This window comes from Anolis sagrei, chromosome 2 (assembly GCF_037176765.1).
Source record: "Anolis sagrei isolate rAnoSag1 chromosome 2, rAnoSag1.mat, whole genome shotgun sequence".
Taxonomy (NCBI): Eukaryota; Metazoa; Chordata; class Lepidosauria; order Squamata; family Dactyloidae; genus Anolis; species Anolis sagrei.
This window is the reverse complement of record NC_090022.1, coordinates 117906212-117929093: the sequence shown is the minus strand read 5'-3', so window position 1 is coordinate 117929093 and position 22882 is coordinate 117906212. Positions and strand designations below refer to the sequence as shown.

Here is a 22882-nt window from a genome sequence, read left to right as displayed (position 1 = left end):
CTGTTGTTGACTGTTGGTGTGATATCATAATTTTTTTTCACTAATTAAACCATAAAACTGGCCCAGACATGCGGAAATAATAACGAAACGACCTCAGAACAATAACAAAACGAATACAATAACGAAATACGAAGCATTTACAAAACGTCTTTAAAAATTCGTTTTTTAAAAAAATTGCTCCAGAATGGTTCGTTATCGCTTCGTAATCAACAAAATTAACGAATTATTAACGAATTATGAATTAACGAAACGAAACCGCCCAGCCCTACTATTCCACCAGCTATGGATTTTGAATCATTGTACAGGAAGGCCACTTGTCCCCTCCAGTGGTAGGAAATGGAATTGGAATTGGGTGCTTATGATACTCTAATGCTGAGCTTTCCAAACATTTCATGTCAGTGACACACTTTTTAAGCATTTCGTGACACAGTAATTCAGTTTTGCTGACCGTTGTTATCCACAGCTTCTGCTAACCTAGCAGTTCGAAAACATGCAAATGTGAATAGATCAGTAGGTACTGCACCAGCTGGAAGATAACAGTGCTCCATGCAGCCATGCCGGCCACATGAACTTGGAAGTGTCTACGGACAATGCTGGCTCTTCCACTTAGAAATGGAGATGAGCACCAACCCCCAGAGTTGGACATGACTGGACTTAATGTCAGAGAAAAACCTTTACTTTACCTAATTCAGTTTTACTAGTAAACCAGAAATTAAATCAACACCTTATAAGAGAGATGGGCACATACATAAACTGTAAAAACAAAATGTATGAGGGCACAACTTATCTCACAAAAAAATATTTCTCACTTATTTGACATGTTATATTCACATGACACACCTATACACTGCAGCCAATACACTTATATGTCACAACAGTTTGTAAAGCTCTGCTCACATGGGACCAAATATATCATGGTGAATGTTTTAGTGGACCAACCAAATGCCATAATATTTCCAATTTCATATTTTTGTGCCTGTGAAAGAGTAACACAGAAGAATACTGACAGGAAGAAATTCAACTCATTTAAAATGTGGCATAAGTAGAGAGTTCTACAGACTCCATGGGCTTTCAAACAGTGACAAAAATGTATTGTCAAAGACTTTCATGGCTGGAATCACTGGGTTGTTGTAGGTTTTTTGGGCTATATGGCCATGTTCTAGAAGCATTCTCTCCTGACGTTTTGCCTGCATCTATTGCAATAGTTGCAGGTGGAATGTCAGGAGAGAATGCTTCTAGAACATGGCCATATAGCCTGAAAAATCTACAAGAACCCAGAGACAAAAATGCACCAAAGAGCAAATCAAGTTCAAATTCTCACTATAAACCAAGATGAATAAACCAAGCCTGTTGTATTTGAGATGTATTGTGAGATGACATGATTAATTGGAAAATTCAGTTATGTGGAATGGTAAAGTGGAAGACAGCAGCTAAAAAGGAACACTGCATTACAGGTGGATCGATTCAAGTAAGGAAGCTGCAGCCCTGAGTTTACAAGAGTGAGAGGGGCAGTTGATGACTAAGGCTCATTGAGGTCTCCCAGCCATAGAGCCACCATCAATCAAAGTTAAATTGACAGCAAATAACAACAAAGTCCACTCAAGTAGATACATGTGATGAAGGTATACACATAAGATCTCAGTGTAGGTTATAGAAGAGGTATGCGTGTGTCTGTGTGCATGTTGGAGACATGCAGCTTATCAAAGAAAAAAGGAGGTGCAATGGCAGTACTTCTTTCACTACTTAGAATCATTACAAGCAGGTACCTCCCTTTAGGAAAACACTTCATATATGTAACCAAGTGGATTCAATTCTGGCAAGGTTTGCCACACAACAAATGTATCAGTCCTTAAAATTTGTTTTTGAGACAAAGAAACACAGATAGCTCCCTTGAAACTGTTACAAGATATATTTAATTCTATTTTGATTGCCTCTCCGTGCATCTTAAAACTAAGATTAAAAAGTGTGTAGGAAGATTGGAGCTGGTTGACACATGGCACACTTCACACAGGTTTCCTGCAAACTATGCTGTTAAACTACAGGACCCTTTGCAATCTCTATCACTGGGGGCGTGGCCTTCAAGAATAGTTGTACTTAGCTATGCCCACCTCTTCTCTCTGCATCGCCACTTGCCAGGGAACGAAAACTGTGAGATTTTAAAACTGTTTGTTTAGGCTTTACCAAAGTTGCTTAATGGTTCTGAAAATCAAAATAACTGTGGGAGACATTCGAGAATAATTCCGAAGAATGGGCAAGTGGTTCAAATTCGGAATTGCTCCTTCCACTTTTCCTGCATGGTTCAAAAATCCAAATTCAGTAGGTTTTTCCGAATTTTAGGTTTTTTCGAACTGAACCTAACAAGCCTACAGTATAGGTCTTTTCCCTTTCTAAAGGACCAGATCGAAGGTTTAGTAACTAGCAGTAAAACCTTTTGTCTTTTCCCCTGTCCACCACTGGAATGTGGCCCCTGAGTATGTCTTTGAAATTGAATTCAGTCCTCAGACTGGAATAACTTCTCAAACTTTAGCTTATAAAAAGACATTTGCATGGTCAGTCATGGAGTGATTATTTTGAATACCTTTGGACTAAGAACAAAGCAAAACCCAAAAGTCACAAAATACCTAAAATAGGAGGGCCATATCTCTCTTCTGCAGCTGCAAATCTGCAAAAACTTCAGAAGATGCAAAAAGAAGAGAACCACCAAGATGAGTAACAGAAAGATTCTGAAACGTGTAAAGGTCTTTCTTTATTTAAAGACAGATCAATGTAGTGTCCGCACAAAAATCAAATCAAATTTGATTAATTTCCCCAATTTGAAATGCTACAAAAATAAGATTGTACACAAGTCTGCCACTTAACAGTACAGTAAAAAGATTAAAATCTTGCAATTTCCTCATAGAAAAAAAAGAAAGGTTACAGCAGCCACAGTGATCTAATCTTACATATATTATTTCATTCAATTTTTTTTCAAAAAAGAATTCTTCTAAAATATGCCTCTATTAAAACACCAATTACAATGTTTAAAAAATGTACAAAAAATAATCTTAATCAGAGGTAACAACATTTATTTTAAAAAATCTGCTTACAAGGCAGCGATATTTATAATTTAAAACCCATCCCAGTAGAAATCTTTCCAAAAAAATGTGCAAACATTTGAGGAACTGCAAAAAGAACATAATATCCAGAGGCATGAAGGAAAAGAGGTCAAGGGAGCCATTTCAGACTCAAGAGAGCCAGGAAGGCTTCAGACGAGGCACTGTGAAGACAGGGAAAACCCAGAGCTCAGCGTGGCCAAGCGAGACTCAGCCCTGCCATGGGATTCAAGGTCATGGTCAGTGGAGGCCTCTCCCTCATGGATGCTGGACCCACAGTCAGTAGTGTTATGGCACTCTTTCCAAATGCCACGTATCAAAATGACATGGTCAAAGCACAATCATTCTGCTGGAAAGAGAAAATAGCACAGTTAGCTTTACATAGTATGAAGAGAGAATTGCTTCACTGTTGACTTCAAAAGAGCATTGACTAAGCAGGAGACACAATAGAACTCTGCATGCAAGATAATTTGAGCAAGGCCTTTGCTATACAGAATTTTTGCAGACATTTTAATATCTATTGGTAGCAGCTGACAAAGAACATTCTACAAGAACAATGGTGGGCAACCAACGGCCATCCAAATCTAGACAGAGTTTTACTGGCTGTACTGGTTAGAGTATGTGGGATTTGTGGTCCAGAAAAATCTGGGAGACCTAATTCAATTTACCTAACTACATGGCAAGTCATGTCATGGGTGATCACTCATGGCTGATCACTTGTGTCTTCCAGAGGTAGTCTTAGCAGTGAATCCATAAGTTACTGTAAAGACTAATTCTGGATCTGCATGATTTAGATTTTGAGATAGAAGGCAGTCCTGACAAGGATTTGTCTTGGCATGTTTCTTCCTCTTGCCCTGTATCAATGCCCCTTCAATATCCATAGCACTGTTGGTAACAGCTGCCTGCCGGTTACAACACTTGAATCATAGGACTTCTCAATTGTTGGTGTTTACATCACATTTTTGGCTGGCTTTAAGCCCATCTTTAAATCTCTTTTGTTGTCCACCAACACTCTGTTTTCTGTTCTTGAGCTGAGAATAAAATAACTGCTTTGGGAGACAGTGATCTGGAATTTGGACAACATGGCCAGTCTAGCGAAGTTAATGGTGGGGAATCATGGCTTCAATGCTGGTGGTCTTTGCTTCTTCCAGAACATGGATATTTGTCCACCAAGAGATTTATAGGATTTTTTGGAGGCAACACTGATGGAATCTCTTCAGAAATCAAGAGTGACGTTTGCAGATGGTATATGTTTTGAAGGCATACAACACCGTTGAAAGCTTTATAACCAACATCTTGGTATCCCTAGGAATGTCCCAATTTCTGAACATACTCTGCTACATTTGAAAAAAATGTTGCACTTGCAGAGCTCACACAGTATTGTATTTCGGTGTCAATGTTGTGGAGAGGTGGCTGCCTAGATAGAGGAAATGGCCAACATTTTCTAGCATTGCACCATTAAGCTTCATTTCCGGCATTGCAGGGGGATGGCTTGGTGCCAGCTGGCAGAGCACTTTAGTGATCTTGATATTTAATGAGAGGCCAAGCTATGAATATGCTTCTGCAAAAGTATTTGAAGTGGTTTGTAGGTTTTCCTCTGAATATACAGAAACTATTATCATCAGCATATTGGAGTTCTATAACAGAAATTTTGTGACCTTACTTTTGGCTTTCAACCTGCTGAGGTTAAAGAGCTTGCCTTCTGTCCAATTGCTGATTTCCACATAGCAAGAAATTAGGAGAGGAAAGGAATTTGGCCGTACAAATGACTAGCCTCTGTTAGAATTGTTTTAGTATTGCTAAACCATGTTGAGAATGAAGTTGGCCTGAACAATCTATTTTGCCTCAAAAATTTGTGGTTTTCAACACTCAGAGCAGGATAGAAGTCCAGTCCTTACTGATCTTGGTTGGGGAGGTAATTGGAGAGGAAGAAATTAGGTCAGTCAAAGGCTAGATTATTACTTTTGGCTTATGAAGTGAACATTTGGCTGATTTCCCAGCTACAGCTTACTTTAGAGAGAAAAAATGTAGGAAAAAGTGGGAATTAAAAAAATTATTTGCCAGACAAACATTTACCGGCTGATTACGAATTGTAGCAGCAGAGAAAGATGCTTAAAGGCCTTATTGGCAGCTACCAACTCAAGAATCACCATAAGGCTAGCATGACTACAAAACAGACTTTGAAAATTGGGGATGGCCTTTTTTCTGGCTCTCAAGGCTAGAAATAAATTAATACTTTACTAAAACTGTTTTGGATTGATACTGTGGTTTACAGAACGAATAATTTTCTAGTATTCTGGTAAAAATGGAAAAGTGGTTTGTGACAAGCTGCAAATGGAAGTTTGCTGTTGTCTCCTTTCATGTTAACCAGAAGCAGGGAGAACAGAAGGCAAGGATAAGCATATCAAGCTATATTTTCTGTGATGCACTACAATTCTTTAAGTCATCTTTTAAGTCAAGATTGGCACACCTACCTCCTCCATTACTTAGTCTGTGTCCTACTTGAATTTTTCGTGAATTTCTGTCGCTGTAACTGCTGCAAAGACAATGAACACATCATCAGATGGAAATCACTATGAGCTAGACTGTGTTTGTCCTGTAATTTTGGATTCCACAATCTTCTGCATCAACATTTAACAGAAAATACTAGTCGCTGCTAAATCTAAATGAATAATTGCTAATTACGCTAAACCTACTGAATATATGGAATTTATATACCTGTCCCATTCAAGCAACTGATTTAAAGGGTACATTTTATAGTAAGAGAGCATATTTTCCCAACCAGACTGTGATTATGTGAAACCAATGAATACAACTAAACACTATTAAATTACTTCAGTTCTGGTCCCAGCATACTATAATTGCATTGGAGGACGTACAGATTTCTAAGGGGGTATACACAACTCTATGATAACTTGCAAGAGAAGCACCAAAGCATCATCTGGAAGATCTAGAAAATGGGTGCAGGTAAGTGATAAGGCAGATACTGGTTCCATGCTTATGGGGCTCACTTTATGTGGGGAAAGCAACTGTTTACAGGGTGGTGCATTCACAACCAGGGGTTCTTTCGTATTTCTCAATTATAATGCTATGATTACACTTTAACTGCCATGGCATCTTCACAGGAAACCCTGGGATTTGCAGTTCAGAATTCTTGGAGAGTTCTGGTGCCTTTTCTAACTACAGATCTCAGGATCCCACAGGAAGCACTCATGGAAGTTAAAAGTAGAACCATAGGAATATAATTAGTAGTGTGAAGATCATGATAATCCATGAAGCACTAATCCAGTGGTTCTCAATCTGTGAGTCCCCAGATAGAATCATAGAATCATAGAGTTGGAAGAGACCCCATGGGCCATCCAGTCCAACCCCCTGCCAAGAAGCAGGAATATTGCATTCAAATCACCCCCGACAAATGGCCATCCAGCCTCTGCTTAAAAGCTTCCAAAGAAGGAGCCTCCACCACACTCCGGGGCAGAGAGTTCCACTGCTGAACGGCTCTCACAGTCAGGAAGTTCTTCCTAATGTTCAGATGTTTGGGCCTTCAATTCCCAGAAATCCTAACAGTTGGTAAACTGGCTGGGATTTCTGGAAGTTGTAGGCCAAAACACCTGGGGACCCACAGGTTGAGAACCACTGCATTAACCTATGAAGCAGAAGAAGCTGTCCTCCCTTTGAGAAAGAAGAATTACAGCTCTAGGACAACACAATGAAAATGGCCAAGGGCCCAGTTCATACACATTTCTTCTACTTCACTTTCATTGGATATGTACTTCTTTGCTATTTACTTAAAGACATATTTCTGATCCTGACCCAAAGGTCTCTTAAAAGAACAATAAAATTTTAAAGTACTCCTAACCTGCTTCCACAAAGACATTTTATGTTTTCACAAGGCAGGGATAGGAAACTCTTTGTCCCCAAGCCAAGTTAGCTTGAAATATAATAATTAGAATTCAGAAAAGGGATCTGCTTATCGCCATGCATTTCAAAGCTCCTACACCCAGAACTGCAGGATCAGCTTTAAAAAATCTGAGAATGAGAAGGAAGCCCTTGAACAAAACAACATTACCCAATACTCCATGTTTGCTAAAGAGCTGATCTGCAATCTTCCTTGGCCCTTTCTCGCTTTCCCTTCTTTCACTGGAAGAAACCTCCCAAAACCCCAGCAAAAATACACAGAAGCTTGAGTGTAGAGCACTCACCCCCTTCCACTCTCCAGAGTGCTTTGGATTTCCTTCAGAACATCTGAAAGGAAGAAAGAAAGCAGCCAAGAGAAGTGAGTGAACACAGATTTTGCTAAGCATTGGTGATTCAAGAGCCAGTGTTGTTCCCTTTGTGTCCCTTTGGACCTGTCTCTTTCAAATGCTATCCTCCACAGACGGATGACAGAACATCAGCAATGGACTCAGAGGGCTTAACAAATTTTATCTCCAGTGAATGGTGTTCTTGTCACATAAAGTTCAATCCCACACACCAGCAATATGCTTTGGGTATAGTTCTGAAAATAATCAAAATCTGAGACACTTTTTTGCTGCCCAGGCTAAATGAATTCACAAGATAATAAGTTTGCTCCAGAATTGCCAGTGCTTTGCAACTGATTTACTGAGAGTAATACCAAACTTAGGAAAAGATTTTCTAGATATTTTAGCTTACTTTGCTCAGATTGTACATGGGAAATAATGGTACTCTCTCCTAAAAGCTTGTAAATTTAAAATGGCTAAAATCAGAGTGTGGGTGTGTGAGATAAACAAAACTTTGTGGTGCAATACATGAACATCTAAATTCAAAGATCTTGTGTTATTTTCTTAAACGTTTAGTCTGGTGAAACCTTCGACTTGCATGAACAAACTCCTGCAAATAACTTCTTCCCAAAAAATACCCAGGATGTGACTACCTGAACTGTGTGAATCACAGAACAAGAGTCTCTATGTATTTGTTCCTAGCTTGCAGTGTACCAGTCTTACCTCAGAAAAGCAGTTTTCCTAAATTCTGAATTGAATACTGTGCTCAATTCAGAATTTAGGAAAATGACTTTTCTGGAGTAGTTTCTATAACTGATCTAAAAAATGACCATGTGAAGGCCTTTTTACATCATAATATTTAGACTAGGATGTGGGAAATGTAATGAAACTCTCTGGGTGATCTTGGGCCAGTTACTCTTTCTTAGGCCCCTTCCACACATCTGAATAAAATCCCACATTATCTGCTTTGAATTGGAATATATGGCAGTATGGAGTCAGATAACCCATTTCAAAGCAGATATTGTGGCCTTGATATTCTGGGATATAGGGCTGTGTGGAGGGACCCTTAGTCTGACTGATGTCACAGAGCTGTTGTGAAGATAAGAAGGGAGTGAAGACAGTCACAAGCTCCTTGTAGTAAAAGTAGAACAGAAAAGTATCTTAAATACAGTCATCTCCATTAAGGTTACTATCCTACCCATGAACCATATAAATGTTTAAATTTTGCAAAGCTTTTTATAATTTTGGGGGTTGTTCCTATGACATATCTCATAATTTCTATCATTGTAAATTTGCAAGGGATGGTGAGACCATACTGTGTGCTTTTAGTGGAAAGGCAACAGATCAGGTCTCAAAAACATCCAGAAGGGTTGCTTGAAAAGGGTGGTATGTAGATAGTGAAGGCAGTTACTAAGTACCAATAGGCAGCTGTATACATAAGACATATAAATACAATCTTTACCTATTGGGGAATACTACCAATTCCTTTCTTGTCCAAATTGACTAATGCCCACAAAAATATAATCCCAAAGTTAGATGGCTGCCATGGATAACCACGAGGTTAGATCTCTACAGCAAGCTCTTCGCATTCAGGGCACATGACTCCCATGAAAATGAAAAACCATGAATAATGAAATTGCTAGTTTTAAAAAACCAAGAGAACACGTCTCTAGGAATTTCTTCTAGCTAGAAGGTAACAAGTATAGACTTGCACTGGAGGTCATAGAGATTACTAGAAAGGTGTTCACTCTAGAAATCTCTAGATTGTCCAGCATGACTAGAGGAAGTTGACCAGAGAATCACACTGTAAAGTAGTGGTTCTCAACCTGTGGGCCCCCGGGTGTTTTGGCCTACAACTTCCAGAAATCCCAGTCAGTTTACCAGCTGTTAGGATTTCTTGGGAGTTGAAGGCCAAATTATCTGGGGACCCAAAGGTTGATTACTATTGCTGTAAAGTCTAAATATTCATAGATAATACATTTTAATTAAACCTGTGAATGATCAAATCCACAAAAGCAAAGGGACAACTGTACAAACAAAATATTCCAACAGATTCATGCCTCCTCCCAAATGCTGATCTCATCACCCCGTTATGCAAAGGAAGTCCATCTTACTTTCATCATTGAGCAGAGCATGTTCCATCAGCCGGCCTGGTGGCTTCTCTAAAAGACAAAATTGTCAGATAGGTTGAAGCAGTCAATTCCTCCCCTGACCAAAGCAGGATTCTAGATATCTAGCAACATTTTATTTTAGTCCAGTATAAAAACTGTATGATTATCACACTCTGTTCTAGAACCTGTTAAAAATTCTATGAATTAATGACACCTTGTTCCTCTAAATCAGTGCTGCTCCAGGTGTTTTGGACTTCAGCTCCCAGAAACCCCAGCCAGTTTACCAGCTGTTAGGAATTGTGGAAGCTGAAGTCCAAAACATCCGGAGGAGCACAGTTTAAGAAACTCTGCTCTAAATGATGATAACCCAGCCTTTTCTAGGAAGAACTGATTTTAGATTCTAACATTAGCATTTACCATCTCAGACTGTTAAAAACAGCCATACAATATTTCAAACTGTGCCCAGAAAAAAGCAAACAAACATGAAGCTCTAAGTTCTGGCAAGATATATTGGTTCTTATTGATGGGAGTCAGCAGCCTTCCGGCTACATCTCAATTGAATTGCTGAATTGAACTGTCTTCATAAACTGTACTGTTAAGAGTAATCTAATCCGGATTCTAATTTACATTACTAGTCAAAACAATATGTGAGCAATATATTTATTTTTAGTCACCTTCTCCATGTTGATCACCAGAACTCCATCCTGAATCTTTGCTATAGAAGAAAAAAGAAGAAAAAAGAGCCAGTAAAACAAACAATCATGAATGGGTTTCATTTGAACTAGCTAGGTCAGATACAACTAGTCAATTCTTATACTCACAACAAGTGGACTTTTACTGAAGTCATAGGCCTCTTCTACACTGCCATATAATCCAGATTATCGAATCAAATAATCCAGGTTATCTGCCTTGAACTGGATAATATGAGTCTACACTGCCATATAAGCCAGTTCAAAGCAGATAATCTCAATTTATATGGCAGTGTAGAAGGGACCATGGTTGATTTACAAAACAGAGGAACAGCAACAACAACTGGAACTGTTCTAAGCAAGAAGGAAAGGCAATAATAATAATAATAATAATAATAATCCTTTATTTATACCCCGCTAACATCTCCCGAAGGACTTGGTGCAGCTTACAAGAGGCCGAGGCCCAACACATCAATAAAACAACAGCATAACAAATACAACAATAAATAAACTCATAAAACAAAACAATAAACATTAAAAGACTAGCAGTAAACATTAGACAATAACACCACGATGCATTTAAAACTAAGGCCAGGCCAAATGTAATGATTAAAATTTTTAAAAAAATGCTGGACATGACAGGTGAAATGGATAGGTTTTTGGAGATAGGTGTGATGTGCAGACAATCTTAAATCTCTAGTAAAGTGCATGCTTGGCTCGCACAGCACTATTCTGAAAGGCATTTGTTTCTAAAAACAATCAACGTACCAAAAGATGTGTATAGAGCAATTCTAATATAAAAGAAATTCTTACAGTATTGGGAAACAACAGTAAAATCATAGAATAATAACAACTACTACTTTATTTATATGCCACCATTATCTCCCAGAGGGACTTGGGGCAGTTCACAAAAGGACTCAAAGTGCAAACACATCAAATACATTATCACAATTAACTATAACCACATAAAAACCATTTAGTTTAAAATCAACAAAATGCAACAGTAGCTACAAATATAAACATGAGGAGCGGCTTAGGGAACTGGGCATGTTTAGCCTGAAGAAGAGAAGGCTGAGAGGAGATATGATAGCCATGTATAAATATGTGAGAGGAAGCCACAGGGAGGAGGGAGCAAGCTTGTTTTCTGCTTCCTTGGAGACTAGGACGCGGAGCAATGGCTTCAAACTACAAGAGAGGAGATTCCATCTGAACATTAGGAAGAACTTCCTGACTGTGAGAGCCGTTCAGCAGTGGAACTCTCTGCCCCGGAGTGTGGTGGAGGCTCCTTCTTTGGAAGCTTTTAAGCAGAGGTTGGATGGCCATTTGTCAGGGGTGATTTGAATGCAATATTCCTGCTTCTTGGCAGGGGGTTGGACTGGATGGCCCATGAGGTCTCTTCCAACTCTTTGATTCTATGATTCTATGCAGTCAATATTAGTCCATAAAGTGTGAGGTAAAATAACACTAGTCCTCAAATACAATCAGTAAGGATTCCTAAATAAGGTCAAAGGCCTGTTTGAAGAGCAGTCTTCAAATTGGTTTGAAACTCTTGGAGAGTAGGGGCTAATCTAATCTCGTTGAGGAGGGCATTTCAAAGCTGGGGGGTCACCACTGAGTAGGCCCTCTCTCTCATCCCCACTTGAGATGGAGGTGGGACCAAGAGAAGGGCTTCCCCGGCAGATCTCAAAGCCTGTGCTGGTTCACAGGAAAAGCGGTCTTGGAGATAGACTGGACCTGAAGTGTTGAGTTGGAAGAGACCACATGGTCCAACCCCCTGCCATTCAGGAAAAGTACAACCAAAGTGCCCCTGACACTGGGGTATATCTGAATTATAACATTTCAAATTTTAGAGGAAAGCTCAAATAAAAGAATTATTGTTATGGTTAACAAAATTATCCTTGCATGTAGAGAGGAAAGTAAATCAATGCCCTGCGAATTTCCCTCATGCAATGAAACTATCTATCTATCTATCTATCTATCTATCTATCTATCTATCTATCTATCTTGGTGAGGCCAAACTTTAATGTGAGGCAATATAGGCCTAGACGCAAATCTTCTTTATCCCAGGAGAGCTAGAAGATGACTTCTGGGGTTGGATGGAATTGCAAAGTTCTCCTGGCCTAAGATCTTGCTACTGTCTGTTCCCATCTTTTCTTGAACATATGAAGACTTCTTTTCTTTTTTTACGTGTCCATCTCAGTTCTCTTGCTAGAAATCTTAGCAAGATGAAACCAAATGTTTCTGAGGTTTTGCTTCTCCTTTTCGCTAAGGATAATGAATGGAAGGGGGAAGATAGGCAAACACTGCTAACACATTGGTGTATGTGTGTGTTGGGGGAGCAGAGGTATTGCTACACTGGGTGGTTATACAGTGGAAAGAGGACCCTGGCAGCAATATCCCTGTGGGTAAGTGAGTGGCAAATTCTACAAGAGATAAGAGCAATACAAATTGGCATATTGCTCTTTTGTAATGGCATTCCTTCCAAACATAACAAAAATGGCTAACCAGCAAGGTCAATAAAAACTCTGCAAGCATTCATACTTGGATTTCCTTGAAGCATTTTCCACGGCGGATGGGCTGTGAACACGGCTGTTGCCTGTGCTTTCAGGTGCACTTATTAGACATCGTGGTTCAACCAACCATTTTGGGGAAAGGGAAAATCTCTCAAACTCTGAAGGTGAGATGAGGTAGAAGCCTGCAAAGAGAGTTGAAGAAAATGCAAATTGTAAGGGTACCAGCACAAAAAAGATATGGAGGAACTGTACATTATTGAGGAATATTTTATCAACTTTTGCAATAAATGCTAGGCATTCCTTGAATTGTTCCTCATGATGTTGATCTTAGACCTCAGGACTTCTCCTCCTTTGACACATCTTAATTAAAGACTACCTTTTTTAAAGGAATACAAGAGTGCCTCCTTGAGGAAACATTACAACATGATTGGATTTGTGCATCGAGAGAAGTATGTCTAGGTCATCCAACAAATTTTAGATATCATATAGAGATCTTAATTTTTTTTAAAAAATCAATTTCACAACATTGGAAGCTTGCTTTGAATTTAGGCCTACTTTGCTCAAATGGCACATTCTTCAAAATAACTGTTTTGAAGCCTTGGACTTACCTGGGTGGGTAGAAGACTCTGTGTAAATGCCCTTAAAGAAATCTAGTTCTCTCTCCACATTTGGGATTTTGACTTTTGAAGATTTGATTATCCATGAAATTGATTTAAAATGATCTCTCTGGAAATCTCTAGGGACTCCAGTGTGATTCTATAGTCAACTTCCTCAAACCATCTTGAAGGACTTAGAGACCGATAGTGAAAACACTTCTCTAGAAATCTCGAAGTCCTCCAATGTGATTCAGCAAAAACTGAATATAAAATCATGATGGAAAACCTAGACATTCCTAGAAAGTTATTCTCAAAATACAATTTCTTTATTTGCAGCTTTTTCACTTTCACGGGGGTCCTGTGCCCCTAGATCCAGCAAATATGTAAGACTGGCTATATTTTCTTTGATCCACTTTCTAAGTATTCTACATAGAAGAAATCCCTCCCGTCCCCCTACATAGAAAGTACAAATTGTTAGGCAAGAGATTAAAAAGTTCCTAAAATGTAATGAAGTTGAGCTGGGCAAGTCCAGGGTGGCCATCTTGTTACCTTGCCCATATCTTGTGAACACACAGGAAGCAATGCCGCTCACATCTTCTTTACGGATGCAGGGGTAGCGCACTTGGATTTTGAGGGAAGGCAGGGAGATAATCTGGATGTCTCCCAGGTTTGTTAGAACAGCCAGAGCATTTTCACTGTATTCAGTCTTACAGCTGGCAAAGTTGGCAACTGACACCTTCCGCACTCGGCAACCTTCCAGGGCTGTCAGTTTGAGCTTCAGTTTGGAGCTGACCTTAGGCAATGTGAAAACCTGCCAGTGCAAACAAGCCACATGTTACTCTTCCTTTATACAGAAGTCTCCCAATTCTGAATGATCTGTACTGATAGAGAGCATGTTTAGTCTGATTGCAACTAAATGTTACAGCCTCGTCCTGTCTTTGGCAATATTAACAATCCTGGATTTCCTAAAGCAGTGAGCAAGTAGTCAATTTACTGTGGTGTTGTGTGGTTTCCAGACTGTATGGTCTTGTTGTAGCAGCATTTGCTCCTGACATTTTGCCAACATCTGTGACTGGCATCTTCAGAGGATGCCAGCCACAGATGCAGGTAAAAAGTCAGGAGAAAATGCTGCTTAAACATGGCCATACAGCTTGGAAACCACATAACACCCCAGTGATTCCGGCTGTGAAAGCCTTCGACAATACATTAAACCTTTGCTGTGTTTGATTGTGATATACAAGATGACATGATTCTACAACCTGCAAGAAATAAAGCTTTTGCTCGTGGATAGGATAAGCTATCTCAGACCTCTGCTGCCTACTAAAACCTACACTGCCATACACAAAATCAAAGGACTGGTTTGTAGTCAGAATTCTGATATTTCCTTCTTAACCTGACTGTCTCTTTCTAGGGAAGCATGTTAGACAACCCTCCCACAGTTTGAATGTATGTATGGACAAACATAAAGCCAAGTAAACATATAAATATATAAACATATAAACATATAAACCTTTGAACGTAGGGAAGAGAGAGAATGTGGCAGGAAATCTCTGGGTGCATGAAGAACATTCCTAGCTGCTTTTGAGTTTGGGACAGTTATTTCTTCAGACTACAACTTGCAAAATCCTTGTCAGCATGCAATTTGGGGAGTTACAATCCAAAATATAAGCAAGTTCAGGAAGGGAACATTTGAGAAGGAAAATGACCTCCACAAAAGTCTGTGCTGTATTCCAAAGGGAAGGTGTGCACACACACAGTGCACATAAATAGTCAGTATGGTTACCTTAAGTTGCTCCTCAGACACCACGAGAAGCTGATGGCTACCTTGCATGTTGGGGCTCTTGGAAAGATCATGCGCTACTTCCAGAGGCTCTGGAAGTGGTATGCTCTGGCCATCCAGAACGACAATGCCGACCACAGGAGCTCGGTGCATGAGCTGGATCTCTTTGGCTGGGGAGAGAGGAAGAGTCAGGCATGAATCTCACAGAAACAAAGTGAGAGACTGATTCCAGAGATATATTAACTAAATTTGCTGCTTTTCAAGGCACAACCTCTTTCTCTAGTGGATTTCTGGATAGAACATAATTGTTGCCTTTTGCTCAAAACTCTGTAGCATGTTGTAGCCAATCAGCATCTGGAGGACCACATTTTACTCAGCCAATATGATCCCCATTAATTCTTCAAACCTATTTTATCCTGGGGGAATTTTCCAGATTTTTGTGACCGGTGAGACATTCTTGACTAGTTTAATCATGAATGGTAAGATAACTGAAGGGCCATTCCAGAAAGTAGAAGGGTTAAAATGAATTCAAAGTATGTGCCCAGATTCACAAGCTTATCACTATCAAGTAAATGTGTATGGCCTACCTATTTCCTCCACTGTCAGGTATCGGTCCAAGCAAAATCAGGGATTTAAATCCATACTAAAAGAAATAAATTGTGTGCAGATACATTACTGTAGCCAGTGGCTTTTGGCTTGGATCTTGCATAATATGGGCAATGCTTTTGCCACATGGTACCATTCAATACATAGGCCACACCTACACAGCAAGGGAGTCCATCTGCTGTTAATATGGATGGATGGACCCTTTGCTGGAGATTGGGATTCTTTAATTACCACTGTGGCATTTCAAATGTAAGTATAGGAGTTGCCATTCACCTACTTCAATGTTCATTTGTAGAAAAACTAGTGTGATATCAATGGTTTCAACACTGGATTGGATGTAATTTTCCCATCAGTGATGGAAGCCCTCTGGATGACCATGGGCAAGTCACATTCTCTCAACCTCAAAGGAAGTCAACAGCAAACCCCCTCTGAACAGATATTGCCAAGGAAACCTTATGATAACACTGCCATACATAAGGGACAGTGTGTAAGAACATGACAATAACTATTTATTTTTACTGTTCACTGACCCTGCTCTGCTCTGACTGGCTCATCCATTCTTCTCTCGGCTGGAGGAACGCGCAGACAGAAGGCATATACTGTACCCCCATTTGTACCTGCCCATAAGGATGGAGAGTGCCGGGAACCTGGAAGAAAGGCAAACACTTGTGAACAGAAGCCTCTTATACAGCCAGTGATACAAAGCAAGATGTCCATGTTGGATTAACATGGTTTCAACTATTTGTGCATATTAAGTCATCATGGCCATGATTAGACCAATACACGTTATCAGATTAATACCAGTTGTTCCTGAAATCTGCATATCTGTTACAGGCAAAGTAATAAAGAAGACCCATGCCCTTAGAGTCCTCATGATAGTGGAAACAGTAAAAATATGGAAACAGTCAATATGAAAAAAAAATGGGGGGGGGGGGGGGGAAATCGAGAGGAATGGAAATTAATGCACCTTGATACAACTTTATATGTAAGTATAAACTCACAGAATCTGGGGAAATCTTAGATAATCCAGCTTCTGGTTCACTGCTGTAGTCAACCAGAAACCTATGGGAAGCCTACAGGAAGCTTATGATGGTAACAGCTCTGATCTCCACTGTAAGGATTACCTCTAAAACAAATGTAGAGAGCCAGGCAGATTTTAAACCAATTTTCAGCCCAATGAGATCTATTGTTGGAAGGATAGGAGATTGAGAAGAGGGAACTGGGAAGAATAAAAGTGAGGTGAGAAGGTCCATGGACTGGGAAGGGGTTTATAATCTGGCAGAGGCATCTCAATAGTAAGGTGGGAAAGGGAGGAATGGGCTCGTGCTATTGATAGGCACCTGTAGTTATGTGGGCTTGAGGGGTGGGTGAGTGAGTGGGTTATGATATTCAGTTTTCCCCCTTTTGCAAGAAAGAAAACAAATGCTATTTTAGTCTCCATTTAAAGAAGCACTGCATAATAGTTGCCACCATATATGTTGCACTCCCATTTTTGGAGTACTGGTCCTGCGATTTTTAATGTTTCTCGCATAATCGTCACACCCACCCATCTGCACACCTGCCCCTTGGACCTATGGGGCTTACCATAGATGCACCTTTTGCAGCTATGGGGCTTTCCTAAGCTAGCAGTCAAGGAAAGCTCCATAGCTGCAAAACAATTCCACCGCATAATAGTCGCCACTGAGTAATAGCCACACACATCCTTTTTAGCAGGAAATGTGGCATTATACAGTGAAATACAATAGTTTCTAAATAGAGGGAAGCTGAAATCCCACTATATTCTATGTAGTATTTCACATTTCGACTAATATATTCATTTCTGGGTACCTTATTTTAAGAAGGATATAGTGATTTTCTGGATGTGTTTACTCATGTTGTCTCTCATAGTTGAGGTCTACCTATGATGTCAATTACAGGTTTCTCTCATCTTTTTAAGCGGGAGAACTTGTACAATTGGTATCTGACTAAATACTTTCCCCCCACTCCATTCTGCTTTAAAATTTGGTTTGTGAATGCACGTACGTATGTGTGTGTGTAGGATATAGATTCAAATTTGTTCTAGATAACTGGAACTAGATCCTTTCAGATTAAGAGATAGCAGTTGAGAGTGATCAACCCAAATTGTCTGGAATGAGTCAGAAAGGCCAGGGTTATGTGCAGGAGGTAACAGAAGCAAATAGTTGATCAATTCTTTCCTCATTCCCAGCACAGGAACACAGGAACATGTGGAAAAAGAAGAAGAAAGAAGCCTACTTTACTTACTGTCTCTCAAGAAGGTGTCAGCGAAGTATAAGGTGCGCACAAAGCCAGTGAAGGAGTCCTCGGCTGACCGTGCTTCAATCTTCCGCTGAACGGGAGCCAGTTCTATCTCCTGCAGCGCATCATGGTCATGTCTGGAGATCCCCTCTTGTACCTTTTCCCAGTAAGCAAACACAAGAGTTACCTTTTCTATCTCACAACCAGACAAATAATGGCATTCTGACAATTAAGCTACATCACTTTTTTAAACTGAATACTAGTTGGCAAGAAATAAGGCTTTTGGTCTTGAATGGGAGCCTATCTGGGCTCTCTACTTACTTATACCACCTTGAGTTCCTCCAGGATGGAAGAAAAAATAGGCTCTAGGTGTACTAAATAAATAAAAAGGCAGGGCATCTAGAAGTGAGTTCACATTCAGTAAAGCAGAGCAGCTGATCACCTCACCTCTGCTGTTCGCAGCTTTCTGGTTGATACCCGGCTTCGCCGCATCCGTCGGAAGGACTGACGGAGGGATTTCTTCAAGGATTTTACTCTAGAAAGAGGGCCTTCCAAGGCCAACTGGTCACTGGGATGTAGGGTGCACCTAGAATAAAATCAACAGGATCAATTCAGCTCCGTTTCTGAGTAAACAGAAATGGCAAAACAAAGCCTAAAAGGAGAGCTGCTCCCCTTTGTATCACAGAATTGAGTATCAAAGGAATGTAAGATTTTCCCAAATGACTGAGTTCTAAAATCCACTGTTCTGGTGATGCTAGTTTTATGAAAGTCAGAACTGTTTCCAAAACTACCACACTGTTCGGGGGTCTAATTTTAAAGCATGCGATCATGTTATGCTTGGGCAGAATCTGAAAATGCTATTAGACATTAAATCAATTATAGTATTTCTCTGTAGGTAAAAATATACGCTGAAGGTATTATTTTCTTCTTTTTATGTTAACTCCTTCTGTCCCTAAATCCCAAAATAATTATATACTTGATGTGTATCCATGAACATGGTGGTCCTTCTCTTTGTAGTGTCCAACATCAGTATTTTCAGGGAAAGATACATCCATACCCCATCCCTTTCATGGGAAAAATATACCTTTCTCTGATAAGAATCACTTCAAAAGTGGATGTGGCTAAAAAGTGAGGAGATATGCTCAGGGCTCAGCATAAATTTCCAAGGCCAATCCATTTGGTTGACCTGTTCCCAAAAACACACTCTGCAGACATGCATCTGAGGCTGGTTCTACATTGTCATATTATGCAATCTCAGAATACAGATTAACTGCACTGAATTTGATTATATGACAGTGTAGACTCATATAATCATATACAGTGAAGTTAATCTGCTTTCTGAAAGGGCATTATATGATAGTGTAGACCCAACCTAAGTTCGTTTGCTGGTTAAAAGAAGACCAGGCTCTTTCCTTAAGGGCAGGGCACTATGAAAACTGGTAGAAAATGCATTCCTAAAACAAGAAAACAACAAATACAGCTTTTGGGTTTTCTTGGCCACAGGTAAGATCAGTGATCTATCTGATTTCAATACAAATTCTTCTTGACTGCCTTCAGGATCTTTACTTTGTATGGCTCCAATTGTGGCCCAAATGATCCAATTATCTCAGTGGCCAGCTCAACCATACACTAAGGGCCCACTACTGCAGATATAGGACTAAGGCAGGATACCGATTTGCCCTTGTTTCATTCAAAGGACTTCTAGCTCATTACGTGAGCTCTTAACCTTTGTGCCAGACCAATCTGGTAGGACTTTTCTCCACTTGAACCTATGTGCAAGATTGTGGGGTGTTTTGTGAGCTCTAATTTGTGAGAACTGTGGATCTTTTTTTAAAAAAACAAACCCACAGGCAGAAACTTACTTGACAAAGACTAGCTGCTTCTGCTGATGATCAAAGAGTCCAAAGCCATGGCTTGTACCGAAGGCAACAAGTTTCCACTCTGAGTGAAGGGCCAGTGATGTGACTACAGCTGGGGGTTGACACTGGACCAAGACAAAGGGCTGGAAGCCAGGCTCAAATCGAACAGGTCCATCTCTAGTCTTCAGTCGCTCATGACCTTTCCATTTATAGCCTTCCTGGTCCTGGAGAAGGTCTGCTTCTGTCCGATCAATCACCTGATCTGCTTCCTCATCATTTAGCTCCAATACAAGTACCTGGGAGAGCAAGAGGAAGTGAGTGTCAAAAGTTCATCCAGGACTTAATTACGAAATCTCTCAGCATTTGCAAAACCAACATCACTACCACCTCCTCTGTGCCAGGAAATGAAAACAATGGGAAAGAGTTTTGCATTTTAATGTAGCCCCTCACTTCTTTTATACTCTGAACTTTTAAAAACCCATCTTAGGAAATGAAAAGTAAAATAAATAAAAATCATATCCCCATAAAACAGCACTGGCAGGTGTCCTCATAAAATTCATGTTATGGGAACAAATCTGGCAGGGAGTTAATCAATGCAAAAGCAAGGAGAAGTTATCACTTATTTCAAATCTGATAAGAATATTTGGCCAGATTCCAAACATTACCTGGCAGGATGTTACGGATGGCCAGCCTACCAAGCAGTTGCCTGTGGATCTGACACTGGTAAATGGTCCCCTGCAGCCTCCCACTAAGAATGGTTTCTATAGAAGGGTTCCCCCTTCTATAGAAACCATTCTTGGGTTTTGACATGATTTCTTGTTAGGAGGGGGATGAGCAAGGAAACACAACTAGTTTGGCCTACCAATGAGAAGACATTTAGGCTACTGCCTATGAATTCTGGATGTGTATAGGAATTTTTAGAAAGCAACAGTGTGGCTCCCACACATCTAGTGAGGCTCTCCTCCAAAGAGTATTTTTTGAGCAAAAGTAGCTGTTGAAAATCAGTTTACATGCAAAGGCATATAAAGTACACAGAACCATATTGGGAGAGGAGTTAAAAAGAGAAGGAGCAGATATATTAGTTAAAACCCAATGGGCAAAGCTCTACAAGAAGCTGAACTAATATACCTTTGGAAGGAATCCAAATCCATGCCGCACAATGGAAAACAAATATGTTCCTGTCATTACTACTGGTTTCCCCTGTCTGATGCTGCACAACATCTGTGAAGCATGTTATATTCAGCCATGTCTATGCACTGTTCCTCCATGATCAACAAAGGAACAGCATATCAGTATCGTGATAGGATTTGCTGGTGCACTATAAATGGCAGTCAACAAGCCTTCCATGAAAAAAAAGCTAACCCATATTGCGTCAGTATGGCAACAGCAAGGATTCTTATTGTTTCTCTTGCATTATGAATACAGCAATGTGGAAAGAAAGCAGCTAAATTCCCGAAGCTACTCAAGAGATTTCTCAGAATCCCCTTATACCACGAGCTAACATTGCTTGAAGGACATTTTATACAATATTTTTCAAAATGTCATACTCCCCCACTAAAAAACCCCAGTATAAGATAGTAGAGAGCAAAGATACTAAAAGACAGCTTGAACAAGAGAGCAGCTGCACCTACATCAGTATGCTAAGTAGGGACTGAACATGGCCTTTCAAGAACACTGACTCTGACCATGGTTTTAAGCTAGGGGCCAGCACAAAGAGCACACAGCAGTCATCTGAGCATTTAGAGTGCTTCCACCTCCCACAACCCCTCCAACTGTGAGGATTACGGAAAGATATTCCAGCTCAGAGTATGCAGCATTATCAGATCCAAGCTTCTGTGCACGCACAGCCATTTAAAGACACAATTTCTGGGGGAGGGGATGACTAAGTTTGCTGCTGGACAAAGTGTTTGCAACTGCCCACCAGGATCTTTTTCATGAATTTCATTACCTGCCCTGCCGTTCCTGCTACAGCCAAGTAGCCACTGTATTTGCACAGGAAGATCTTCTGAATGCCAAGTCTGGGATCATCGCTGTATGGGTCAAAGGAACCAACCTAGCAAGGCAGGGAGGCAAGAAACAGAGACCACATAAACACAAAGCAACACATGAAATGTTTTGCCAGAAAATCCTACATCTTGGATTCAGAAGGTTTAAGCTGAGCTCTGGGCACCTCACCTTACGCAACGGCGGCCATTCATCCTCTCCCAGCTGGTTCATATTGTCATTGGGATCTGCATCTGTTAGGAACACCTTCACAGTGCTCAGCTTATACAGCAGGTTCAGACAAACACCAGAGGCATTCCAGAACCTGACAGTGCCATCCTCATGCCTGGGGGAAAGGAAACAAAGATGGGCCATGAATATCTGAGACGGTAATAATCAGAACAAACATAATTTGAATAAAAAGCGTGTGTGCAATGCATCATCAGTATGTTCATGTGGGGAGGTCATACCGTAATCAGGAGCCTAAGGGAAGGAAGAGATAAGAAAACAAGGCCCAGTTCACCAGGAAACAAATATCATTTTGCTCCCTGCATTCTAACAGCAGTCTTTTGTAGTGACCACCCACTTGCTCTGTGTCCAACTGAATTAAACATTTAATACCTGAATTTGTTTAACTTTCTTTTCTCTTTTTCCTTTTCTTCCATTCATACATACTTATTTTTTGTACTGTGGCTCTTAGATAGCAGTCTTTTTTTAAAAAAAAAAACTGCCTTCAAATGAATGATAGTAACCAAATGGAGAAAATGACCAAGACATTAGTGCAATTGCTTCTGAAATGTCACACAACTTTTGTTTGGCGAGATCAGTATCATGACTTTTTCCCCGGACTTCACTGCTGCTTACAACACCAACTAACATTTCATATATTAAGTTGTGTGTCCCCTTGGGCTTTCTGAAGTCTAATGAAAGACCCTTATACTTGACTGACTCACACAATACCAGTACACCTGGTTTCCAGGAACACTGATACATATCTCAGCTGCTGTATATTAATTACCTTTTTAGTATGACTGGGAGGGCACCTGCATTTTTATGTGGCAGAATCTTACCAGGAATCTGAGCAGGAACCCTCCACAGGCCCTGCTAGCCTGCTAAGAACATTTAAAAAAAAAAACATATTCAAACAAAAAAAAAG

General features: G+C 40.1%; 1 protein-coding gene across 4 annotated transcripts in view; it reads right to left on the bottom strand.

Moving 5' to 3' along the window:
* Positions 1-2721: 2721 nt before the first annotated feature.
* Positions 2722-22882, bottom strand: part of LLGL2 (LLGL scribble cell polarity complex component 2) — a 78199-nt gene continuing 58038 nt past the window's right edge. For 3 of the 4 annotated variants that reach the window (XM_060764683.2, XM_067463785.1, XM_067463786.1), the window contains exons 13-26: positions 21919-22072; positions 21692-21796; positions 19747-20039; positions 18332-18470; positions 17891-18041; positions 16159-16275; positions 15026-15192; positions 13792-14053; positions 12675-12828; positions 10119-10159; positions 9448-9495; positions 7295-7337; positions 5567-5628; positions 2722-3441 (exon numbers count right to left, since the gene is read on the bottom strand). In XM_060764683.2, the coding sequence (XP_060620666.2) occupies positions 3434-3441; positions 5567-5628; positions 7295-7337; positions 9448-9495; positions 10119-10159; positions 12675-12828; positions 13792-14053; positions 15026-15192; positions 16159-16275; positions 17891-18041; positions 18332-18470; positions 19747-20039; positions 21692-21796; positions 21919-22072 (1744 nt within the window). In that variant the 3' untranslated portion in view covers positions 2722-3433. The remainder of the gene's footprint in view (positions 3442-5566; positions 5629-7294; positions 7338-9447; positions 9496-10118; positions 10160-12674; positions 12829-13791; positions 14054-15025; positions 15193-16158; positions 16276-17890; positions 18042-18331; positions 18471-19746; positions 20040-21691; positions 21797-21918; positions 22073-22882) is intronic. The other variant, XM_067463788.1, reaches the window with a different exon arrangement.